The sequence below is a fragment of the Physella acuta genome, unplaced genomic scaffold (genome assembly GCF_028476545.2).
Source record: "Physella acuta isolate Inbredline_101_S28 unplaced genomic scaffold, ASM2847654v3 ptg000750l, whole genome shotgun sequence".
NCBI classification, from domain to species: domain Eukaryota; kingdom Metazoa; phylum Mollusca; class Gastropoda; family Physidae; genus Physella; species Physella acuta.
Window position 1 is genome coordinate 397,501 of NW_026732268.1, and position 26,445 is coordinate 423,945.

At 39.9% G+C, this 26,445-nt stretch overlaps 1 protein-coding gene across 1 annotated transcript in view; it reads left to right on the plus strand.

Moving 5' to 3' along the window:
- The window catches only part of LOC131950297 (polycystin-1-like protein 2), a 42,113-nt gene extending 23,203 nt beyond the window's left edge, over positions 1–18,910 (plus strand). The window contains exons 11-24 of the mRNA XM_059312403.1: positions 1–48; positions 133–267; positions 3,437–3,633; positions 5,435–5,598; positions 7,316–7,455; positions 7,590–7,728; positions 7,820–8,058; positions 9,494–9,671; positions 11,361–11,515; positions 12,212–12,487; positions 12,676–12,934; positions 15,729–15,868; positions 16,473–16,693; positions 18,174–18,910. The exon at positions 1–48 is cut by the window's left edge and continues 148 nt beyond it. Coding sequence (XP_059168386.1) covers positions 1–48; positions 133–267; positions 3,437–3,633; positions 5,435–5,598; positions 7,316–7,455; positions 7,590–7,728; positions 7,820–8,058; positions 9,494–9,671; positions 11,361–11,515; positions 12,212–12,487; positions 12,676–12,934; positions 15,729–15,868; positions 16,473–16,693; positions 18,174–18,327 — 2,445 coding nt within the window. The 3' untranslated portion in view covers positions 18,328–18,910. The remainder of the gene's footprint in view (positions 49–132; positions 268–3,436; positions 3,634–5,434; positions 5,599–7,315; positions 7,456–7,589; positions 7,729–7,819; positions 8,059–9,493; positions 9,672–11,360; positions 11,516–12,211; positions 12,488–12,675; positions 12,935–15,728; positions 15,869–16,472; positions 16,694–18,173) is intronic.
- The last annotated feature ends 7,535 nt before the right edge of the window (positions 18,911–26,445 follow it).

A 26,445-nucleotide genomic window follows, 5' to 3' on the forward strand; every position in this document is an offset into this window, starting at 1 on the left:
CTGTGGGTGTCCGTCTTCTCAAGGCCGACCCGGAGCAACTTCACGCGGGTATACCGCCATTTTTAAATGACGTCACACGACGTGACCTGATGAGCTTTCTCCAAAAGTCCACATGTTGCTATCTCTTGACAGGTCCAGCGTCTGTCATGCTGCATGTCTTTGCTGTTTCTCACCATGATCACCAACGCCATGTGGTTTAGAGGGGACACAGCCCAACAGAACGTGGAAGCCATTAAACTTGGACCATTCTCCTTTACACTTGCGCAGGTAACATAAACACACATACATACATACATACATTTAGGGGTCATCCATAAATGACGTCACACTTTTTTTGACGATTTTTACCTCCCCCTCCCCTCCGTCACACATCGTCACAAAAAGCCAGACCCCCCCCCTAAAATGACGTCACACCTCAGCCTACAGCCCCCCCCCCCCTCAAAATTGCAGTTGAATTTTTTATTAAACCGATATTTTTCCAAAATCTTGTCTGAACTCTGTCAAAATAGAGTCTTTTAATCAATTCCTATTACAGTTTATTAAAACAGCTTTTTAAAACGCGAAATAATGTCTAAAATTCGTTTTCTAACATTGCTTTTTTATAATGCAAAAGTGTGACGTTGCACCATCTAAATCTCCCCCCCCCCTCCCCCTGATCACAAATCGTTACAAATTACGGACCCCCCTCCCCCCCCCTACGAGTGTGACGTCATTTATGGACGACCTCTTATACATACACATACACACACACCACAAACTATTCTGCATACACCACTGATAGGCAGAGGCGTAGCAACCCCTACCCGAGCGAGGGGCGAACTTTCAGTTTGCCCCCCCCATATATGTATATATATATATATATATATATATATATATATATATATATATATATATATATATATATATATATATATATATATATCGCAATGATGTAAAATAAATTGAAAGTATTACTCTGAAGAAATAAAGACAATGTAGGCCGACAAAACAAAACAATTTATCATTCTAAACAAAAATAATATACTCACAATACAACCGAAAACAATGAACGCAACACAATCTGTTTTTTCATCCTTGTAAAAAAAACAATTTGACATAATGATTTCTGGGATATTAATTCAGACATATGTATAAAATATATTTAACTATGTATATGTCTACAAATTGAATTACAAATATCAAAAGAAATCAATAATTACTTTAGAATGTTATAAAGTAGCTTAACACTATTCGTTTTTTTTTCAAAAATATGTTGTCTAGAAGCAAAATTAAATATATTGTCATCATAAATGCTTAAGTATTACAGCATAATGAAAGTTTTTGAAATCACGCTTTTCAATATAATAGAAAAACATTCGTAATAATAGCTTACATATAACTAAAATATTGGTCTTGCAGTTTTCTTGCAGTTGTTCTTTTCTAAGTGATAAAGGTATTCTACTTAACAATGCAGTAAAAATCATTGCGTTTTTTAAGCGAAAAAGCACCCACCCCCTTTCACCATTTTGATAAAAGTCACCACATTTTTTTATGGTTTGAACAATCAATACGTTTCAATACAATTGGTTTCTTTTATAAGTGGTAATGTTTATCGACTCACCAATCTAGTGTAAATTCTTCCGATTTCGGTCGCGAAAAAGTGCCCCCCCCCATCTAGGAAAAGCTGGAAAGCTGTTTTTGCTGTTCACTATTTCTTAAGGTATTTGTTTTACCGTTACACAATCAAGGTATAAAACAGTTAAATCAATATGTCAAGGCTTGTAGCAATTACATTTCTTAACTTAGACTGTTTATAATTCAAAACTGCAGCATAAAATCATCAGCTTTAAAATTATATTTTTAACCTTTTTTGGCACCCCCTTAGGGTCGGCGCCCGGGGCGGCCCTGCTGCCCCCTAGCTACGCCTCTGCTTAATTTGTGTTCGATCGAACCCAAGACGCTTGGTAAGTAAGTCTCAGAGCTTCGGCGGAGGTCAAGACACACACCCGACTCATAAGATTCACGATCGGATTTTGTCAGTGTGGACAGTACAACTGTGAATAGGCAGCTGTATAACCGAAACTAAGGGAGAGAAACAAAACATTCGCCCCAAAAAAAAAAAACAACCTTTTAGGCATACAGCCGTCAAACTATTTTACAAAAGTAATTATGTTTCGTTAGCATTAATGCCGCATATAATTGTAGGCGTATGTATAAAGCAAAATATTTCGAAAAAAAATTCCAAACATATTAAAAAATATTTGTTACTCTTTTGTAAACAAATTTCTCATTAGCCAATTTACTTCCAATATGGTATATAACATCATAACAAATATACCTATAATGGTATATAGCATCATAACAAATATACCTATAATGGTATATAGCATCATAACAAATATACCTATAATGGTATATAGCATCATAACAAATATACCTATAATGGTATATAGCATCATAACAAATATACCTATAATGGTATATAGCATCATAACAAATATACCTATAATGGTATATAGCATCATAACAAATATACCTATAAAGGTATATAGCATCATAACAAATATACCTATAATGGTATATGCCATCATAACATATATACCTATAATGGTATATAGCATCATAACAAATATACCTATAACCGGAACTAAAACTATACAATATGTAAACTGAGATTTTAAAATTTGTTCACTTAAAATTGTTCAAGTTTGACTCTTTAAAAATTATAAATTGCAGCTTAAAATGAGCTTTTAATTTTTTTCTACCCCTTTTGGCGCCCCAACCCTAACCTCTAGGAGTCGGAACCCGGGGCGGCCGCCCACCCCCCCCCCCCCCCCCCCATCTACGCCTCTGCTGATAGGAACGACGCAATGATTGAATTTAGCTCTAGCTCCACTTCTTCGCTTTTTTAACTGCCAGTTGAGCAGAGGCAGTAGAGCAGAGGCCGTTTACATCTGGATTTTTGTTTCTGTCCTTTGGTATTTAAAAAAAATTAATTAGTAACTCTTTTTCATAATTTGTATTTTGTTTTTCAACAACTCTACCCTAGGTGATATCAAGTCTCCAACACTTTTTTAATTCTGTGGAGTTCCTGAGTCTTATTTCTAAGTCTTACTTCATGAGTCTTACTTCATGAGTCTTACTTCATGAGTCTTACTTCATGAGTCTTACTTCTAAGTCTTACTTCATGAGTCTTACTTCATGAGTCTTACTTCTAAGTCTTACTTCATGAGTCTTACTTCTAAGTCTTACTTCATGAGTCTTACTTAGAAATATTTGTGTCCAGTTTCCTCAATAGCCTAGCGAGCTCAACCTTCTCTAGCGGATTTTTTACTCCACTAAGATTTGATACATTTGTTAGTTCACCCATTTGATAAATCGTGTGAAATGTTTTCATGTTGTTTGAGTTCACCCATTTGATAAATCGTGTGAATATTTTCATGTTGTTCCCCGCCAGTTTTTCATCAGTTTTGCCAGCACCATCATCGTGTTCCCTCCCAGCTTTGTGATGATGACCTTCTTCAGGAAGTGCCGGCCAAAGAAAAATGCCATAGCTCAGTTAAATCAGGCCACAGTCAAGGACAGTCAAAAGTTCAGGTGGAGAAATATCACATCGACCTCCATGCTGTGGGGGTCAAGGCCAAAACAAAGCAGGTGACCTTTATGTGCGTGTGTGTTTGTGTGTGTGTGTGTATGGATCTGCTCAGAAATTCTTCTATACACAGCTTTTCTTGATAGTTATTTAAATAGTCGTGCATAAATATTTATTTAAAGAAAATAATTTATTTTATCATTTATGCATTATTACAAAAAGCTTGTTGTTAACACGTTTTTATGCTTTTTTACTTTCTCGTATACGAAGTACAGAGGAAGTATTGTAATCGTGCAAAAGAATCGAATTCGAGATTCTCTCAAAGCTCGACGTTTTACACCTCCATGAGTAGGAAAATGCTGCAATTTTGTCGGTATGTCTGTGTGTACGTATGTGTGTATGTCTGTGAACACGATAACTTGAGTACCGTTACAGCTAGGTTGATCAAATTTCATATATAAGAATTATATCGAATGTTGCTTTGTATCTTTGAGTACTGTTTCTCTGATAGACAAACAGTTTCACATGTAAGTAAGTAAAAGATCTAATTCTCTGTTTTCTGTCAAATTTTGGGTAATTTAGGCTATTTCTTATATCTGAAAGAAATCAAATCTAATATATAAAATAAAGTTGAATTCTGTGATTACAAAGGAATATAAGAAAAACTTCATCGCTATAGTGTTATATATCTAAAGTGCTCATCGTCTAAATTAATGACATAAAAAATTAATATTGAAAGTATTATAAAACAAATTTCATTTTTCAAACGTATAGTGTTTTTAATTGACGGCATGTGCAATAAAAAAAAATTAAAGAAAATGTATCACCCTTCACAAAAATTTTAATTGTGTCTAAAAATTATTATCATTTAGTCCTTTGGCACTCATTACGCTCATTAGGTGCGCAATAGTTTTTAGTCATGCAACTCTATTGTAAATTTAAAAACACTTAAAGGAAGGAATATTTTATTTAAATTTTTTTTTAATAACAAGCTTTTATGTAATAGTGCACTAAAAAGTAGAAAATAAATTATTATTATATATTTAAAGAAAATCATTTATTTTCTACTTCTTAGTGCACTATTACAGAAAACCTTGTTATTAAACGTTTTTTATGAATTTTTTCCGCGTAATTTAAAGTTTTTAAAATTACTTTAACTTTTTAAATTAGAATAGAATCTCGTTGAAAAAAAAATGCGCACCAAGTGGATAGCAAACAATGTGTGCATAATAGTGCGGAATATTAGTATAAATTTGTATGCTTTTTTGAACAACTGGAAATAGCGTAAAGTACCACTTCCGGTCAAAATAAATTACTCAAAATTTAACAGAAGGCAGAGAATTAGATTCTTTTACTTATTTGTGAAATTTCGTTTATCTATCCGAAACAATACTCAAGTTATAGGTTTTTGAAAAACCTAAAGAACTGTAAGTTCCACTTCCGTTTACTGGAAATCGCTGAAAAAGTTGACACAGAACTACACATTTTATATGACACTTATATATGAAATTTGATCAACCTAGCTGTAACGGTACTCAAACTATCGTGTTCACAGACATATACACATACACACACATGCGCAGAGACAAACGGACAAAAATGCAAAACTATGTTTTTCCGACTCAGGGAGATGTACAACGATTTCGATTTTTAGCATGATTACAATACTTCCTCAATACTCCGTACACACACACACACACACACACGCACGCACTCCATATATATATATATATATATATATATATATATATATATATATGTATATATATATATATATATATATATATATATATATATATATATATATATATCAGGCTAAGTCAGTTGAAAGATATGACAAAATGTGACCCTAAAATTTGTCAGGCTAAGCAAGTTGAAAGAGAGCATCACAGGGATCCTGACGGCACACAAGAAAAACAAATACACAGACGCCGAGCCCATGGACGAGGGCGTGGACAACATTTTCAAAGCCAAGAAGAAGAAGAGCTGGTCTCTGCCACACTGGTGCATCTACATAGCCTGGACACGTAGGTGCTCATTGTTCGTTAGGCTTAGTGGGTGGTGGCTTAGTGGGTTGGCGGGTTGGTGGCTTAGTGGGTTGGTGGCTTAGTGGGTTGGTGGCTTAGTGGGTTGGTGGCTTAGTGGGTTGGTGGCTTAGTGGGTTGGTGGCTTAGTGGGTTGGCGGGTTGGTGGCTTAGTGGGTTGGTGGCTTAGTGGGTTGGTGGCTTAGTGGGTTGGTGGGTTGGTGGGTTGTTGGCTTAGTGGGTTGGTGGCTTAGTGGGTTGGTGGCTTAGTGGGTTGGTGGCTTGGTGGGCTGGTGGCTTAGTGGGTTGGTGGGTTGGTGGCTTAGTGGGTTGGTGGCTTAGTGGGTTGGTGGCTTAGTGGGTTGGTGGGTTGGTGGCTTAGTGGGTTGGTGGCTTAGTGGGTTGGTGGCTTAGTGGGTTGGTGGCTTAGTGGGTTGGTGGCTTAGTGGGTTGGCGGGTTGGTGGCTTAGTGGGTTGGTGGCTTAGTGGGTTGGTGGCTTAGTGGGTTGGTGGGTTGGTGGGTTGTTGGCTTAGTGGGTTGGTGGCTTAGTGGGTTGGTGGCTTAGTGGGTTGGTGGCTTGGTGGGCTGGTGGCTTAGTGGGTTGGTGGGTTGGTGGCTTAGTGGGTTGGTGGCTTAGTGGGTTGGTGGCTTAGTGGGTTGGTGGGTTGGTGGCTTAGTGGGTTGGTGGGTTGGTGGCTTAGTGGGTTGGTGGCTTAGTGGGTTGGTGGCTTAGTGGGTTGGTGGGTTGGTGGCTTAGTGGGTTGGTGGCTTAGTGGGTTGGTGGGTTGGTGGCTTAGTGGGTTGGTGGCTTAGTGGGTTGGTGGCTTAGTGGGTTGGTGGCTTAGTGGGTTGGTGACTTAGTGGGTTGGTGGCTTAATGGGTTGGTGGCTTAGTGGGTTGGTGGCTTAGTGGGTTGGTGGGCTGGTGGCTTAGTGGGTTGGTGGCTTAGTGGGTTGGTGGCTTAGTGGGCTGGCGGGTTGGTGGCATAGTGGGTTGGCGGGTTGGTGGGCTGGTGGCTTAGTGGGTTGGTGGCTTAGTGGGTTGATGGCTTAGTGGGTTGGTGGGTTGGTGGCTTAGTGGGTTGGTGGCTTAGTGGGCTGGTGGCTTAGTGGGTTGGCGGGTTGGTGGCTTAGTGGGTTGGTGGCTTAGTGGGTTGGCGGGTTGGTGGCTTAGTGGGGTGGTGGGGTGGTGGCTTAGTGGGTTGGCGGGTTGGTGGCTTAGTGGGTTGGTGGCTTAGTGGGGTGGTGGCTTAGTGGGTTGGCGGGTTGGTGGCTTAGTGGGGTGGTGGCTTAGTGGGTTGGCGGGTTGGTGGCTTAGTGGGATGGTGGCTTAGTGGGATGGTGGCTTAGTGGGGTGGTGGGTTGGTGGCTTAGTGGGTTGGTGGCTTAGTGGGATGGTGGCTTAGTGGGCTGGCGGGTTGGTGGGTTAGTGGGGTGGTGGCTTAGTGGGTTGGTGGCTTAGTGGGATGGTGGCTTAGTGGGCTGGTGGGTTAGTGGGGTGGTGGCTTAGTGGGTTGGCGGGTTGGTGGCTTAGTGGGATGGTGGCTTAGTGGGATGGTGGCTTAGTGGGATGGTGGCTTAGTGGGGTGGTGGGGTGGTGGCATAGTGGGCTGGCGGGTTGGTGGGTTAGTGGGCTCGTTGTTTGTAGCAGTAGGTCAATATAGACTGTCCTTCTAGCACTTGATCATTATTACGTTCAACCCATTCGTTTCTCCATCAGTTTGCTTCTTTAGCATCGTGGCGTCGGGGTTTTTTACAATCCTTTACAGCATGCAATGGGGCAGAGAGAAGGCCAACCAATGGCTGACAGCTTTCCTGCTTTCCTTCGTCCAGTCTGTAATCATAGTTCAACCAATAAAGGTACAGTTGTGTTTATTGTGCTCACTGCCTTCCTGTAGGTGCTTCTATTGGTGGCTCATGTGTTTAATGTGTTCAGTGCCATTATTTGGGTGCTATGGTTAGTGGCACATGTGTTTAATGTTGCCGTCCTGTAGGTGCTCCTGTTGGTGGCGTTTATCGCGTGTGTCCTCAAGAAACCAGAGTTTGACGAGGAGGAGCTGGACGAAGACATCACCAGCGTCCTAGCCCAGAGAGATAAGAACCTCAACACAAGGGACGAGACCAGCCTGTCACGTGAGTCATTTCATCGTGTGTGTGACAGGTTGAACGTTTAAATAGGTGACACGTTGAGTATTTAACTAACGGTGAACTATTTGTTCGCTAGAAATAATTTTGCAGCGTCGAAGCGACAACACGGAGTTCCAGCCGCCAGACCCAGAAGAGCTCGCCAAATCTCGCGAGAACCGGATGATGGAACTCAAGATGGAGGCGGTGCTGAAAGAGATTCTCATCTACACAATTTTCCTCGGCATCCTCTTCTTCTTGTCCTATCAAGAGCGTGACCCACAGTCGTACACCATGGGAAACACGATCCGAAACAACATGCTGGCTGGCTTTGATGAAGTTAGTTCCCTTTGTTCGGGAATCCAGCTGTAATCGTATTTTTCAGCTAGTAAATGTGGCAGTGGTGGGACGGTGTAGTGGTGGAATGGTTGAGTGGTGAAATGGTGTAGTGGTGGAATGGTGTAGTGGTGGAATGGTGTAGTGGTGGAATGGTGTAGTGGTGGAATGGTGTAGTGGTGGAATGGTGTAGTGGTGGAATGGTGTAGTGGTGGAAAGGTGTAGTGGTGGAATGGTGTAGTGGTGGAATGGTGGAGTGGTGGAATGGTGGAGTGGTGGTGGAATGGTGTAGTGGTGGAATGGTGGAGTGGTGTAGTGTTGGAATGGTGTAGTGGTGGAATGGTGTAGTGGTGGAATGGTGTAGTGGTGGAGTGGTGGAATGGTGTAGTGGTGTAGTGGTGGAATGGTGTAGTGGTGGAATGTTGTAGTGGTGGAATGGTGTAGTGGTGGAATGGTGTAGTGTTGGAGTGGTGTAGTGGTGGAATGGTGGAATGGTGGAGTGGTGGAGTGGTGTAGTGGTGGAATGGTGTAGTGGTGGTGGAATGGTGTAGTGGTGGAATGGTGGAGTGGTGTAGTGGTGGAATGGTGTAGTGGTGGAATGGTGTAGTGTTGGAATGGTGTAGTGGTGGAATGGTGTAGTGGTGGAATGGTGTAGTGGTGGAATGGTGTAGTGGTGTAGTGGTGGAATGGTGTAGTGGTGGAGTGGTGTAGTGGTGGAATGGTGTAGTGGTGGTGGAATGGTGTAGTGGTGGTGGAATGGTGTAGTGGTGGAATGGTGGAGTGGTGTAGTGGTGGAATGGTGTAGTGGTGGAATGGTGTAGTGTTGGAATGGTGTAGTGGTGGAATGGTGTAGTGGTGTAGTGGTGGAATGGTGTAGTGGTGGTGGAATGGTGTAGTGGTGGTGGAATGGTGAAGTGGTGGAATGGTGTGGTGGAATGGTGTAGTGGTGGTGGAATGGTGGAGTGGTGGTGGAATGGTGTAGTGGTGGAATGGTGTAGTGGTTGAATGGTGTAGTGGTGGAATGGTGTTGTGGTGGAATAGTGGAGTGGTGGAATGGTGTAGTGGTGGAATGGTGTAGTGGTGGAATGGTGTAGTGGTGGAGTGGTGTAGTGGTGGAATGGTGGAGTGGTGGAATGGTGGAGTGGTGGAATGGTGTATCTGCTCAATGCTGTGTGTGCTATTGATCTAACCAAACGTTTCTACACGTGTAACAGGAAAGTGAGAGGGTAGGGTGGGGGTGGGGGTATGTTCATCAGGTTGAAGGTTCTTGACCGAATGAAGCCGTGTGTTCTTGACCTAATGAAGCCGTGTGTTCTTGACCTAATGAAGCCGTGTGTGTTTGACCTAATGAAGCCGTGTGTGTTTGACCTAATGAAGCCGTGTGTGTTTGACCTAATGAAGCCGTGTGTGTTTGACCTAATGAAGCCGTGTGTTCCAGATCACGACAGTCCCCGACTTCTGGGACTGGCTGGACGGCACCTTCCTGCCGGCACTCTACGCCCTTCACTACGCTGACGGTACCGACGTCCGCTTCTGGCAGGACGCAGCTTGTGTGGCCGACATGGAGAACAGACGGGTGGGCGTGGCCAGGATAAGACAACTCAGAATTAAAAATGGTAATCTTAAGGCTCTGGTTCTCGCATTTGAATACATGGATACAAATTTCTACTTTAAATAAACCCCAATGCTATATTTTAATCTTCATTTTTTAAAAGGTCTTATACAACACTTGAAGCAAAACAACAAACAACTGATCAAATAGAGCGGGAGTAAGCTCCCTTAAACTTTCTCGAATATTCGTATACAACACAACGGGGGATGGCTACTCGGGATATAGACGTGATTTTTAATCAATTTTTAATTACTTAAACTTTTTAAAATAGAATAGAATCTCGTAGAAAAAAGAATTGCGCACCAAGTGAACGCCGAACAATCTGTGTATAATAGTGCGGAACATTATTAGTACTTTATAAATTCACATGCGTTTATTGACAAATCGTAAATAGCGTAAATTCTTACTTCCGTTTAATGGAAATTACTCAAAATTTGAAAGAAGGCCGAAAAGTGTATCTTGTACTTATATATGAAATTTCGTTCATCTATCTGAAACAGTACTCATGTTATACGCTTTTGAAAAATTGAAAGTGGAGTAAGTTCAACTTTCGATTACCGGAAATCGTTGAAAAGTTGATACAGATCTACAAATTTGATCTAATACTTATATATGAAATTTCATAAACGTAGCTGTAACGTTACTCAAGTTATCGTGTTTACAGACTCACACACACAGACACACACATACACATACACACTCACAGACATACGGACAAGATTGCAAAACTGTTTTTCCGACTCAGGGAGGTGTAAAAGGTCGATATTTGCAAAAATCCCGATTTTTTTCCCGCACAATTACAATACTTTCTCTTTTCTTTGTATACGAGAAAGTAAAAATTGAAAAGAGTTTGGTTTAACTTTGCTAAACCTATTATCTGGTACGGCGAAAAAATAAAGCCTGGGTTCTCGATGATGATAATTGATCATAGTTCTCATATTATGTTATGGAACATAGACCTATCAATGGACCCCGTATGAAAGGAAATATATTTTCCATGAGGGAGAGCCTAGGCTTTTAATTTGACGCTTACGGCTTTAGTAAGATGACACTAATCTAAAATTACTTTTTTTTTTTTTTTTTGCATTTTTTTTTATTTATTTTTTATTTTTTCTGACATACGGACAATATTGCAAAATTATGTTTTTCCGTATCAGTGAGGTGTAAAACGTCGAGATTTGCAAAAATCTCGATTTTTTTTTTTTTGCACGATTACCAGACTTTCTCTATATTTCGTATATACTAGAAAGTAAAAAGAAAAGCGGGCTGAAATCGGAGTCAATGGCCTCAATGGCGCATAACCAGTTGACACGTATACTTAATTGTGCTGGAGGGGATCCCTCCAACACTAAAATTAAGAACGAAGAAGAAGAAGATTTCCCACTTTTTAGCCATATCTTCGAAAAGAAGTTATTTCATGAGCAAAATCTGTTTGCGTTAAAATCCATCATGTAGCTTGTCATCTCTAAAATTGAGTTACCTGTCCTTAATTGGGTACACGTCATTAGATTTTTACTTCATGAGATAAGTGAACCAAATTGGTTTCCACAACCCAATGTTTTCCTCTGAAAAAAGGCTCAATCGATTCACGTTTTAACTTTGTTAGAGTCTATTACAAGCAGTCAGTGATCACTTTTGGTTCTAGGTATTGTTACATGAGGAAAGTGTTTCAAAACTCTATCTTAATCTCCAGATACATGCACGATAGATCCGCATCTAAGGGCAATAATCCACCACTGTCGCGGCGAATACAACTGGATTGATGACGACACAGCTCCTTACCTCCCCTTCTGGGTCCAGCCGCCAGAATCAGAGGCAAAGCAGCTAAAGGATAGCACATCCCCGTTTGTAAGTTAATAGCACATCCCCGTTTGTAAGTTTATAGCACATCCCCGTTTGTAAGTTAATAGCACATCCCCGTTTGTAAGTTAATAGCACATCCCCGTTTGTAAGTTAATATCACATCCCCGTTTGTAAGTTAATAGCACATCCCCGTTTGTAAGTTAATAGCACATCCCCGTTTGTAAGTTAATAGCACATCCCCGTTTGTAAGTTAATAGCACATCCCGTTTGTAAGTTAATAGCACATCCCCGTTTGTAAGTTAATATCACATCCCCGTTTGTAAGTTAATAGCACATCCCCGTTTGTAAGTTAATAGCACATCCCCGTTTGTAAGTTAATAGCACATCCCCGTTTGTAAGTTAATAGCACATCCCGTTTGTAAGTTAATAGCACATCCCCGTTTGTAAGTTTATAGCACATCCCGTTTGTAAGTTAATAGCACATCCCCGTTTGTAAGTTAATAGCACATCCCCGTTTGGAAGTAACTAGCACATCACGTTTGTAATTTATTAGCACATCCCGTTTGTAAGTTAATAGCATATCCCCGTTTGTAAGTTAATAGCACTTCATTAATTCATTAAAAATTAATTAGGCATCAATTACGTCTAATTTAATGTCAGATTGCATCAGAATGCTTTAGATCTAACATCTTGTATGCCTTATTTGCATCAGAAGTCTAAAAATATTTTGTAAAACTGTAGGTGTACCAGAACTCAATCAAGCTGAAAACTGCGCCCTATGTTGGAAATATTGCCACCTACAAGGGCGGGGGTTACGTCATCTTGGCCAAGCGCCAGTACAGCCGCACTAAGGTCATCATAGACTTGGCGCGGGCCCAGGATTGGTTGGACCTGAACACCAAAGCCATCTTCCTCGAGTTCACGGTGTACAACGCCAACTCGAACCTCTTCACCTCAGTCACAGCCCTGGTCGAGTTCCTGCCTGTGGGTACAGCCGTTACAAAAGGCGACATAAAGGCAGGTCTTACAGAGACTTTTAAAACCTTCCCGTTGTACATCCTAAACTTTTCAACTGTCCTCTTGTTGATCAAATTTTATATTTTAACATCATTTATAGACTTGATTACTTCAAGTCAATTGATCTGCATTTAGTTTGTCAATTTAGTCTTTGGACGTTGAAGCAGTTTGCGGTGCTCTAATTGCAGGTGTTTCGACTGATGAGCTACATTGGAGGATTTGGTCTGATAGTGCTCATCATGGAGGTCCTCTTTGCCATTTTGACCTTGGTTTTCTTCGTCCAATGTGTCAAGAAGGTACGGGCTAAAAGACTGAGTTATTTTATGGACTTCTGGAACCTTCTGGAATTCGTCCTGCTGTGTCTGGCTCTAACCTCCATTGGGCTGTACGCCATGAAACACATCCTGACAGACGTCGCCATGGCTGCCCTACACAACAGGAAGTCTGGTTAGTGTCTGTCTCATGTCTGTCTCGTGTCTGTCTCATGTCTGTCTCGTGTCTGTCTCATGTCTGTCTGAGTGTCTGTCTCATGTCTGTCTCGTGTCTGTCTGAGTGTCTGTCTCGTGTCTGTCTCATGTCTCTCTGAGTGTCTGTCTCATGTCTGTCTCGTGTCTGTCTGAGTGTCTGTCTCGTGTCTGTCTCGTGTCTGTCTGAGTGTCTGTCTCATGACTGTCTGAGTGACTGTCTCGTGTCTGTCTGAGTGTCTGTCTCATGTCTGTCTAATGTCTGTCTCGTGTCTGTCTCGTGTCTGTCTGAGTGTCTGTCTCGTGTCTGTCTAATGTCTGTCTCGTGTCTTTCTGAGTGTCTGTCTCATGTCTCTCTGTGTCTGTCTCATGTCTGTCTTATGTCTGTCTTATGTCTCTCTGAGTGTCTGTCTCATGTCTGTCTGAGTGTCTGTCTCATGTCTGTCTGAGTGTCTGTCTCATGTCTGTCTGAGTGTCTGTCTCATGTCTGTCTGAGTGTCTGTCTCATGTCTCTCTGTGTCTGTCTCATGTCTGTCTTATGTCTGTCTTATGTCTCTCTGAGTGTCTGTCTCATGTCTGTCTGAGTGTCTGTCTCATGTCTCTCTGTGTCTGTCTTATGTCTGTCTTATCTCTCTCTGAGTGTCTGTCTCATGTCTGTCTGAGTGTCTGTCTCATGTCTGTCTGAGTGTCTGTCTCATGTCTGTCTGAGTGTCTGTCTCATGTCTGTCTGAGTGTCTGTCTCATGTCTCTCTGTGTCTGTCTCATGTCTGTCTTATGTCTGTCTTATGTCTCTCTGAGTGTCTGTCTCATGTATGTCTGTGTGTCTGTCTCATGTCTCTCTGAGTGTCTGTCTCATGTCTGTCTGAGTGTCTGTCTCATGTCTGTCTGAGTGTCTGTCTCATGTCTGTCTGAGTGTCTGTCTCATGTCTCTCTGAGTGTCTGTCTCTTGTCTGTCTTATGTCGATCTGCATGCCTCCATTCTAAATATCTCTCTGTAGATCTATCTATAACTGTGCATGTCTGTAAGTCTTCTGTAAGAATGTCTGCACCCCTGTCTAAATGTAAGTCTTTTATCAACTTAGCCTGCTAGTGTATCGAATCTATCTATCTATCTTCTATTATACTATTAAAACACAAGTTTATTTACAAGTTTGTATTTTTTTTTGTCGGGTTACATGAGAGCATCTACACTATGTGTACAGCTGTATAATACGTATTTATGTGGAGATTATCAGAGGCGTAGCGACCTTTCCCGGGGACAAACTTTCAATTTGGTGCCCCCCCTCTCGGGAGCAAACTTTGGATTTGCACCCCCCCCCCCCCTCAAACTTTCGATTTGCACCCCCCCCCCCCTAAAACTTTTGATTTGTACCCCTCTCAAACTATTTATAATGCAAAAATGACATTTTAATTTGTTTTTAAAACCCATTTTGGCGCCCCCTAAGGTCGGCGCCCGGGGAAAAATGTACCCCCCTGCCCCCCCCCCCCCATCGTTACGCCTCTGAGATTAATGTTCTTTTTACCAAACTGTTAATCACAAATTCATTTAAAGACGTTAATTAGTTTATTGATATATTCATTTGTAGAAATACCACTTTAATTACAAAAGTTCAGAACAATTACTTTATTTACAGTGACGTCACATGATTTATTTATTATTTTTACCAGAGGCGTAGCGAGGGCGTGGCTGGGGCGTGGCTTGGGGTGCGGACCGCACCGGGTGACACCATCTAGGCGGTGACACCATGGCGAAAAAATTGCAAAATGTTCTGAGTTTTTGAATGTGGGTTTTGGCGTTTGATGATGTTTGACTGTGGGAAGGGAAGGGGAAAGATAACAATCGTCAAAAACGTCAATTCATTTATGGATGACCCCTCCTCCCCTCCCCCCTTGAAAAACACGTTTAGTCAAGAATAAAGGGTAGTCTAGTAATATTTAATATTTTGTATCCGCATCTGTCTGGGTGTATTAGCAAATGCAGTAGAAATGTTCACGTCATTTTATGGCTGTGGTTAAGTAAAACCTCCTGCGCCAAAAAAAGGACTGTATAATTAAATGCAATTCGATCCATCCGCCCCAATGACCCAAAACATTTCCTCCATCAAATTCAATGTTTAGGTGTGATTTAATAGCTCCAATGAAACGCAGTAATGTATGACTAACTTAACCTCTCTAGCTGCAGCTAACGCAATGCATTGATGTATGACTAACTTAACCTCTCTAGCTGCAGCTAACGCAATACATTGATGTATGACTAACTTAACCTCTCTAGCTGCAGCTAACGCAATGCACTGATGTATGACTAACTTAACCTCTCTAGCTGCAGCTAACGCAATACATTGATGTATGACTAACTTAACCTCTCTAGCTGCAGCTAACGCAATACATTGATGTATGACTAACTTAACCTCTCTAGCTGCAGCTAACGCAATACATTGATGTATGACTAACTTAACCTCTCTAGCTGCAGCTAACGCAACGCAGTGATGTATTACTAACTTAACCTCTCTAGCTGCAGATAACGCAATGGTGTGATGTATGACTAACTTAACCTCTCTAGCTGCAGCTAACGCAATGCAGTGATGTATGACTAACTTAACCTCCCTAGCTGCAGATAACGCAATACACTGATGTATGACGAACTTAACCTCCCTAGCTGCAGATAACGCAATACACTGATGTATGACTAACTTAACCTCCCTAGCTGCAGATAACGCAATACATTGATGTATGACTAACTTAACCTCCCTAGCTGCAGATACGCTTGTCTGTTTCAGATGGTTTCGTCAACTTCAACTCGATCGCTTTATATGACGACCTGTACGGCTACGTCATGTCCGGCGTCGTCTTCATGGCAACCATCCAGTTCCTTAAGTTGCTCCAGTTTAACAAGAAGATGGGCATGTTGGGCTCAACGGTGAGAGGGTGAAGGTCAACTGTGAGAGGGTAAAGGTCAACTGTGAGAGGGTAAAGGTGAACGGTGAGAGGGTAAAGGTCAACGGTGAGAGGGTAAAGGTCAACTGTGAGAGGGTAAATGTCAACTGTGAGAGGGTAAAGGTCAACGGTGAGAGGGTAAAGGTCAACTGTGAGAGGGTAAAGGTCAACTGTGAGAGGGTCCAGGGGCGTAGCGAGGGGGGGCGGGGGGTGCGGACCGCACCGGGTGACACCATTTAGGGGGATGACACCAAGGCAAAAAATAGCAAAATATATAGAGAAAAACGTGAGGGGGGGTGCAAATCGAAAGTTTGAGGGGGGGGGGTGCAAATTGAAAGTTTGAGGGGGGGGGGGTGCAAATCGAAAATTTGAAAGTTTGCCCCCGGGAAGGGTCGCTACGCCTCTGGGGGGTGACACCATTAAATGCCGCACCGGGTGACACCCGACCTCGCTACGCCACTGTAAAGGTCAACTGTGAGAGGTTTAGGTTCAACAGTGGGAGGATTCAGTTCAACTGTTAGACAGGCTCAGATGGTTATTTGTGTTTATTGTGACATGACGTCATCTCCTGTCTCCTCACCACACAGGTCAAGCTAGCGACAAAAGACCTCAAATATTTCTCCATTACATTCTTCCTCTACTTCTTCGCCTTCACGGCAACTGGCTTTCTGCTGTTCAGCAACAATTTGGCCACCTACCAGAACGTGGCCACCACGGCTGAGTCCATGTTCGCTTTCGCACTGGGCAGTTTTGACTACGGCGAAATAACAGCAGCACAGCCATTCTGGGGACCTATATTTGTTTTCAGGTCAGTATATGGTGTGTTACATGTGCCCACAGCTACATTGTTTTACATGTACCCACAGCTACATTGTTTTACATGTGCCCAAAGCTACATTGTTTTACATGTGCCCACAGTTACATAGTGTTCCTTGTTTTACATGTACCCACAGCTACATTGTTTTACATGTGCCCACAGCTACATTGTTTTACATGTGCCCACATCTACATTGTTTTACATGTGCCAACAGCTACATTTTCTACATGTGCCCATAGCTACATTGTTTTACATGTGCCCACAGCTACATTGTTTTACATGTGCCCACATCTACATTGTTTTACATGTGCCCACAGCTACATTGTGTTTATTGTTTTACATGTGCCCACAGCTACATTGTTTTACATGTGCCCACATCTACATTGTTTTACATGTGCCCACAGCTACATTGTGTTTATTGTTTTACATGTGCCCACAGCTACATTGTTTTACATGTGCCCACATCTACATTGTGTTCCTTGTTTTACATGTACCCACTGCTCCATTGTTTTACATGTACCCACAGCTACATTGTTTTACATGTACTCACAGCTACATTGTTTTACATGTACCCACAGCTATATTGTTTTACATGTGCCCACATCTACATTGTTTTACATGTACCCACAGCTACATTGTTTTACATGTGCCCACAGCTACATTGTTTTACATGTGCCCACAGCTACATTGTTTTACATGTACTCACAGCTACATTGTTTTACATGTACCCACAGCTACATTGTTTTACATGTACCCACAGCTACATTGTTTTACATGTGCCCACATCTACATTGTTTTACATGTACCCACAGCTACATTGTTTTACATGTGCCCACAGCTACATTGTTTTACATGTGCCCACATCTACATTGTTTTACATGTACCCACAGCTACATTGTTTTACATGTGCCCACAGCTACATTGTTTTACATGTGCCCACAGCTACATTGTTTTACATGTACCCACAGCTACATTGTTTTACATGTGCCCACAGCTACATTGTTTTACATGTGCCCACAGCTACATTGTGTTCCTTGTTTTACATGTACCCACAGCTACATTCTTTTACATGTACCAACAGCTACATTGTTTTACATGTACCCACAGCTACATTGTTTTAGATGTACCCACAGCTACAGTGTTTTACATGTGCCCACAGCTACATTGTTTTACATGTGCCCACATCTACATTTTTTTACATGTGCCCACATCTACATTGTTTTACATGTGCCCACAGCTACATTGTTTTACATGTACTCACAGCTACATTGTTTTACATGTACCCACAGCTACATTGTTTTACATGTACCCACAGCTACATTGTTTTACATGTACCCACAGCTACATTGTTTTACATGTGCCCACATCTACATTGTTTTACATGTGCCCACAGCTACATTGTTTTACATGTGCCCACATCTACATTGTTTTACATGTGCCCACAGCTACATTGTTTTACATGTACCCACAGCTACATTGGCATTGTGTACATCGGCCTGATGAACATGTTTCTGACCATCATTGGCGAGGCGTTCAGCCAAGTAAAGGAGAATGTGGCCCTACAGAGCAACGACTACGAGATCGTGGAGTTCATGTGGAAAAAGATAAAAGCCATGTTTAGCTAGACAAATGTCCACTTTTACTGACCAATGGCTTTTTGCCATAGTAGAAATCGCTTCAACTGTTTTTACTTCTGTCGTATTTTTCCACTACCTGTGATTTTTGCATCACTTATAATTTCTTGTTGTTTGTGTCACGTTTCCACATGACATCAACATTTAGGCGGCCGCCCAAACATCCTACCTGTGACACAACATCCGTACACAAAGTCACACATCATGTACTATTTAGTTTAAAATCATCGCTAAAACCCAAACCATCCATGAACTTGGCGGGGTTTCTACTTTAGATTAAACCCATATATTGTTGCAGATTAAAATATTCAGCTATTCTAAAAAGATTAGAATAATATGTTGTAATTAATTTCCAAAGCACACACTGTCAGAAAAGACAAAAATATTTGAATTAAGCAATCATAAAAAATTTAGACTTTATACAAAGTGAAGTGGGGTTTAGTTCACCGGACGAAGCTGAAAAATTAGGGTGTTGGGAAATTGCGAGATGCGAAATGGCGAGGCGGGAAAATAGTTTTATTAAATGTAAGTCCTGACAGGGGAAGACTAAACTACGTCCCTAATCTTATATCAACTGTCCGGTCAGTGCACGTCCCTAATCTTATATCAACTGTCCGGTCAGTGCACGTCCCTAATCTTATAACAAAACAAAAATGCTAACAGTTACAAAATTTATTAAACAAAAAATAATGAAAACAAATGTCAAACAAGTTAATTAAAAATTCTAGTGACATTTAAGCGCAATTTCCTTATGTTATCTAAAAATAGCTCTGTCGTAGCGTAAATCAAGAGCAGGGTTAGTAAAACCATTGGTTATTAAAACGTTTTTTATTTTTAAAAAATTCAGTATTTTACATGTTTTATTTACAATAGAGTTACATGACTAAAAACCATTGCGCGCCTAGCTACCGAACGTGATGTCGCAGCTATTGAACGTGATGACGCGTGTGGTGTGGTTGGATAAAAATGCCTACTAATTCGGTCCAAATTTTAATTAATTCAAAAAAAAATTGTGACCGAACGAAAGGATATTTTTGAAAACTTTCTTCTGCAATATTGTTCTACATTATGGCAGGAAGTGATTGGTACATGTTTCAAGTCGCTAAGTGGTCTGGTTGCCGAGATATGGGCCAAAACCTGCATTTTTTCTAGGTTTTTTTGGCTTTTCCGGGAAATCCATGGCCTATGTTCATCTTCATAATAAGCTTAACATAATTGCTTTTGGAACTAGTCCTCGATATTGCTTCGTTGAGGAGGAGATACGACTTAAAGCTGCGGACACACATTCATTCATTCATTCATACATCCAGAAATGACGAGTTAATAAACGCAATTCTCCAGAATGGAAATTGCGCTAAAAAGCTCAACAAAAGACTAAAAGGGCAAATGAAGACTAAACAAAAGATACTAAACACCACCGACTTAACATAACCAAACAAAACACCCAACTTTCGATGGAATATTATAACAAACCTTCGATGCCTCGGATAGTCTAGGTTTCTCACTGACAGATTACCTTTCTATCTACTGCAATCGAAAAGATTTGTAACATCCGCACCAAACACACACGTCATAGAAATAAAACATCCGCACCAAACACACACGTCATAGAAATAAAACATCCGCACCAAACACACACGTCATAGAAATAAAACATCCGCACCAAACACACATGTCATAGAAATAAAACATCCGCACCAAACACACATGTCATAGAAATAAAACATCCGCACCAAACACACATGTCATAGAAATAAAACATCCGCACCAAACACACATGTCATAGAAATAAAACATCCGCACCAAACACACATGTCATAGAAATAAAACATCCGCACCAAACACACATGTCATAGAAATAAAACATCGAACCAAACATTAAACATACAAAACACCCAGCTAAGTTGCAAATGCAACCTCACTGGAAAAGGGAGGGAGGGGGGGGGGGGGTAAAGAAAACATGAATAAAATACATGGAAAATATATACATAAATATATACACATGTTGAAAATTCTACGTACTACTGCTTAAGATAAGTGGCTAAAGCCTTGAGTAACAAACTAATCCCTTATTCTATAAATCTTAAATCAATTCTTAAAACACTCCTAATAGTATTAGATCTAGATCTATATCAAATTCGTAGTTGTGTATAAACTTTTCAGCGATTTACAATAACCGGAAGTGGAACTTATTCTACTTTTGGTTTTTCAAAAGCCTATAACTTGAGTACTATTTCAGATAGATAAACGAAATTTCAAATATAAGTAAAATATCTAATTCTCTGTCTTTTGTCAAATTTTGAGTAATTTTCGTTTACCGGAAGTAGTAATTTACGCTATTTCCGATTTATCAACAAAAAAAAAACGCATACGAATTTTTATAGTACTAGCTGCACACCCGTGCTCCGCCACGGTAAATCTTTTTTAAATGTACCAACTTGGGAACAGAACAGAACAAAACTAAACACAACACAAACACAAAAGAAAACACAAACACAACACAAACTCAAAAGAAAACACAACACAAACACAAAAGAAAACACAAACACAATGCAAACACAAACGCAACACAGAAACACAAAAGAAAAAAAAACACAAAAGAAAACACGAACAGTATTTAAAATATCCGTTTTACCTACCATATTGCACTTTATCAACTCATGCATTTTTTTCAGTACTTTAAATTTAAAAAAAAATTACAATAGACTTAGACTTTCACGACTAAAACCATTGTGCCCCTAATGAACGTGATGACGCGTGTATAAAAGTGCGGTATAGTTGATTTAAAATTATAATTAGTAAACAGTACTTCAGTGAATAAAATAAATAAAAGATAGCCTATAATCAATCCATGCTAATTATAATATTGCAACAATAATGTCCTCTTACACGTCTGCAGAATTTGCATTCACATTTTGCTAATTATATTATTTCAACAATAATTCCCATTGGAGACTTTTTATTCACATTTTTTATTATTAGCGTGAGCAGTGGCGTGCAGAGGGGGGGGCGGACGGGGCCCAGGCCCCGGGCATCCACCACTGGGGGGCATCCAGCGGAGGTAAAAAAAAAATTTAATTAATTAATTATTATTTTTTTTTTTTTTTTTTTTTTTTTTTTTTTAGTAATTTAAAAACTGTTGTGATATGTCGTGTCATGGTGTCATCGTAACTTTCCATATGTTTTGCTATCTCACTCAAAAAAATTGTAACACTCAATCGTCTGTCAGCCGTTTTAACATTACACTGTCCGTATGGCAAAACTTATATAGAAACAGCGGGCATCAGTGAAGGGTAGTCCTACGGAAGTCAATGATATTCCATTAATAAATGTGTGTCATATTTATTTAGTATAGTGTAGGGGCATCGTTTAGAGTACTTGTGACCAAGTTATTCCCATGCACTGTAAGGGCATCTTTAAAGTAATATGCGCGTATTCGTTATACTCATTTTCAAGGACATCCGTCGAGTAATTAAATCATATTTATTTTTATACACTATAGGGGCATCTTTAAAGTAATTATTCGTATATTCATTATAATATATTTTATGAGCATTTACTAATATGCCCACTTCACTTTATAATACATTTTAAAGGCATCCATACAGTAAGTATGCCCATCTTCATTTTATATATTGTAGGGGCATCTTGAAAGTAATTAAGCTTATATTCATGTATTACACTCGAAGGACATGCAACAGTAATTACACCAATCATCGTTGTTAACATTGGGGGCATCTCTAAAGCTATTTTTTAATGTACTTCTTCATTATTATCCATTTTAAGGGCATCCAAAGGGTAATTATGCCCATATTATTATTATAAATTTTTGGGGCATCTTTGGTGAAATATATGGCCATTTGCAGTGTAATAACTTTTTTTTGTTAAATTGTATGGGCAGCATTCAGTGGCGTAGCTAGGATTTTCGGTCCCCTATGCAAAAATTAACAATGTTAATGTTAGTCGCCCGTCCTCCCCCACACTGAATGCCACTGCCTGTACACTAAGAAAGGACTTGGGGCCTTTTTTAAATTAAATTATTTCTACAGTAGAAAAAAAACTTGATTTCATTAATTTTTAAAATATTATTTATATAAAATAAATATCAAAATTCCAATGTAAAAGTTTTAACTTTTTAAAAGAAGGAAAATGGCCCCTATTTGCCCTGGGCCCCTATGCCTTGCTTACTCTAGCTTTACGGTAGCTAAGCCACTGGCAGCCATTAGTATATATTTTTTTTCATGCATTATATAAGCATACTTAAGAATAAGAATGCCCATATAATGTTTTTGATACACATTAGCGTCAATCTTAAGAATACGAACCAACATATTGTTTTCGATACATTGTAATGATATCATTCAGAATAATTGCGCCCATATTGATTTTTACAAATAGGAGGAGCATGCTTTAAGTAGTGTTAAAGTTAAAGTTTTTAACTCTGAGTAGAGCTTTCTTTAAAGTAATTGGGAGCACATGCAGAGCCAGTTTTATTTCAGTTAATAGTAGAGCTATCTATAGAGTTATTGAGCCCATAATGATGTAATGAAATGTGGGGATGCGGTGTGGGCTTTTAGGCTATGGAAGCCGCTAGTGGATTATTCCCCCCACCACCACCCCCCCCCCCCCCCCCACCTGAACTAGACAGACGTACTTGGGTGTTAAATTTGTGAAAACGCGTCCAAGCCTAGGGAGGGTCTGACATAGCATAGTGGATTTTTAAACACAGTCCGATGTAGAAATGTCTGGCAGCTTTAGGGGTCATCCCTTTATGACGTCCACCGAAAAAAATTGACTTTTGTGGACGCGTGTGGACAGGGGGAGGGGGGGGGTTGGCCCAATGTGGACGTCCACACATTAAATCTAACATTATTTTTGGTAGTGTGAAAGAAAAATATTTCCTAGCGAAGCTAAAGTTCAACTATCCTATCTCTCTGGCCCTTTAACCACCCAGCTTGGGTCTATGCCCTGGCTTAACCTGGAATACAATAAGATATCCAATTACAAGTGTCCCCACATTTGCATCCCATGTCAAATACCAGGCGACCACTTCTCTAGGTAGGCGGGGTCATCCCAGTTCAGTTGTGAGACGGGAGAGGGGTGGAGGGGGGGGGGGGGGGGGGGTTAGCACGCTGTCCCTGTTCAGGCGTGGGACACGAAGGACAATAAAACACATTTGTACCAGTATTTGTAATACTATATACACTCAGAGTATATACACACTTAATGCAGTAGCTTGAGTAATAGTGGAAGAAGATTATGCAAAAACTTATAGTCAGTGTGGACGTCCACGGGATGGGGGGGGGGGGGGGGTCCGTCAAAAGTGGACGTTTGTGGACAGGGAAGAGGGGGGGGGGGGGGGGTCCAAAATCCCAAAAATGTGTGGACGTCATAAATGGATGACCCCTTAGCCAACCAAGGTACACTTCTGTTATATTCAAGGTTAAGATAGTTTGAGAGTATCTAGCTAGCATCACCCATCTCTTTAAAGAGTTGACGTTTTGACCAAGTGGTTTAGAGAGAAAAATCTGAAACATCTCTAGTTCAATGCACACTCTCACCTGTATTAGTTACACTATAGGAATTCCTAAACAGGCCAAGAGAGAAACATCCCATTAATATAGGCGTATCTGACGCCCTAATTGCAGACACGGACAGCGTTTTTGTCCCTGCGGTCCCGGGTGGTAATACAATACCGGATGAGACTCTTTTGTAGTGCATCACAGCCCCCCCCCCTCCCCACCACGACCCGTCCGGCAATTGTCTTTCCCCCCCCCCCCCCCCTTCTCCCAAGTTCCAACCATTCATTCCATTTGGATTTAGCTGGCTGTAGTCAAGGTTTTCATCTCAATTAAGATAAGTACATTTTTTTAAAATAAATGATATATATATATATATATATATATATATATATATATATATATATATATATATATATATATATATATATATATATATATATATATATATATATATATAAGTATTTATGGGGGCATCTTCCGCTTGATTTTGCCCCGGGCATCTACATAGGTCTGCACGCCACTGAGCGTGAGTTGAATTTGTTTTTAAATTACCTCTACTGGCATAGCTATTAAAAGATTTTAATTATTCACATTTTGCTAATTATACTATTACAACAATAATTCCGTCTCGGAGATTTAGCATTCACATTTTTTAGCGTTAGTTGAATTTATTTTTAAATTACCTCCCTTGGCAAAATTACTAAACAGTTTAATTAGATTTTCTACCCTACTGTTATTTGTTATTAAAATGTATCCACTTTTTCTAGGAATCTAAACGAAAATGATATTTTTCATTGATCCGTTTATAATGTTTTGGCAATTTGCGTGTATTTAATATTTTCTTCATGTTATGCGAAAGAGTAAAAATTGTAGCAACTATAAAATAAATTTAAGTCGTTATATAAACAAACCCTGCTCTTTACTTGCGATGCAAGTAATAAGCACGACATGTAATGTGTTTACTTTTATGGTTCCAAAATTTATATCAATGACTGACGGACTGCCACTCTACCACCAGTGTTATAGACTAGTATTCCGCACTAATATACACATATCGTTTGACGTTCATTTGGTGTGCAATTCTTTATTCTACGAGATTCCGTTCTATTTTAAAAAGTTTAAGTAATTAGATTAAACTAGCCGTCCCGGCCAGGCCCTGCTCTGGCTTCTGTGAAAAACCTTTCTGTTAAAGACCATTACCTGTGTGTTTAGTAATCATCATAAACCCGGTATTGCCCACCCAAACCACAACCAACCAAAACAACACAACGCAAACATAACGCTAACACAATTACAAATACAAACGAAAACAAAAACCTAACAACAAACCCAACCACAAACACCAATACCAACACACAAAAAAAACAACGAAAAAGCAAACGAAAACAAACCAAATCCAAACGCAAAACCAACCAAAAACACAAATACAAACCCAAACAAAAAAACACAAACAAAAACGAAAAAAGAAAGAACAAAAACGAACCAAATCAAAACGCAACCACTAACGCAAACCCACCTAAACACAAAGAAAACACTAACGCGAACATAAACGCCCGGGGCGGAATCACCTGTTTTAGCTTAATGAACGACTATAGTACCCCAACTTATTCATAGTCTTTTGCACTCACTTAAACGAACGCGCCTGTTTCAATTTAATGAACAATTTTAATACTCCAAGCTTATCCGTAAAATACCTACAACATTTGCACTTGATCAATCCCCGCTAATTATGTAATTATTTTGTTTTTCCCAACACCAAAACAAAGTAATTAAAAAGTAAATTATTTTCCACAAAATGCAATGGTTTTATAAAGGGAAGTAATTTTGTTTTCCTAATTTATCAAAGGGAAGTAAGTGCTATAGGACTAAATAAAGACATTAGAATTTTTGTAAAAGATGATATTTTTTTAAAACTTGTGTTTAATGAACATGCCGACAATTATTACTATAATTTGAAAAATGAAAATTATTTCCCAACACTTTCAATAGTAATTTTTTAGCTCATAAATTTAGACAAATGCGCACGATAATTTTCTAACACTTAAATTCATCCAAGACCAACGACAAACATATGCATTACATACAGAACTGAGCTTTATATTAGATTAAATAAATAGATTAAAAATCATGTCTATATAGCGAGTTGCCACCCCCTTAGCGTTATATAAGAATCTTTGAGAAAGTTTAGAGGAGATCACTCTCGCTTTATTTAAGAAAACAAGTTTTTATTTACTTATTTTTCGGGGCATTTCAAAGTTGATCACAGTATTGTTTTAATTGGTTTTATTTGTCGTTGTCCAATGATTTGGTGTTCATCATTTCTTTCATTCATCCAATGGAAACTAGGCTGATCTTGATCTATTATTAGACAGCATCCTGACTGCTGTATTCACTGTACTGTATCAAAATGGATGTCAATTTGAGATGAATTTGTCGAATTACTTAGAGCAAACTTGGAACAAACGATCTGTGTGACAAGTGACTAGAAAAAAAACCTCCAGCAGTTTTGAAATCACTAAATGTATCTACCTGGTTGAAAACACACACACACACACACAGCCTTGACAACAACTGAAAGTTGAAAAAC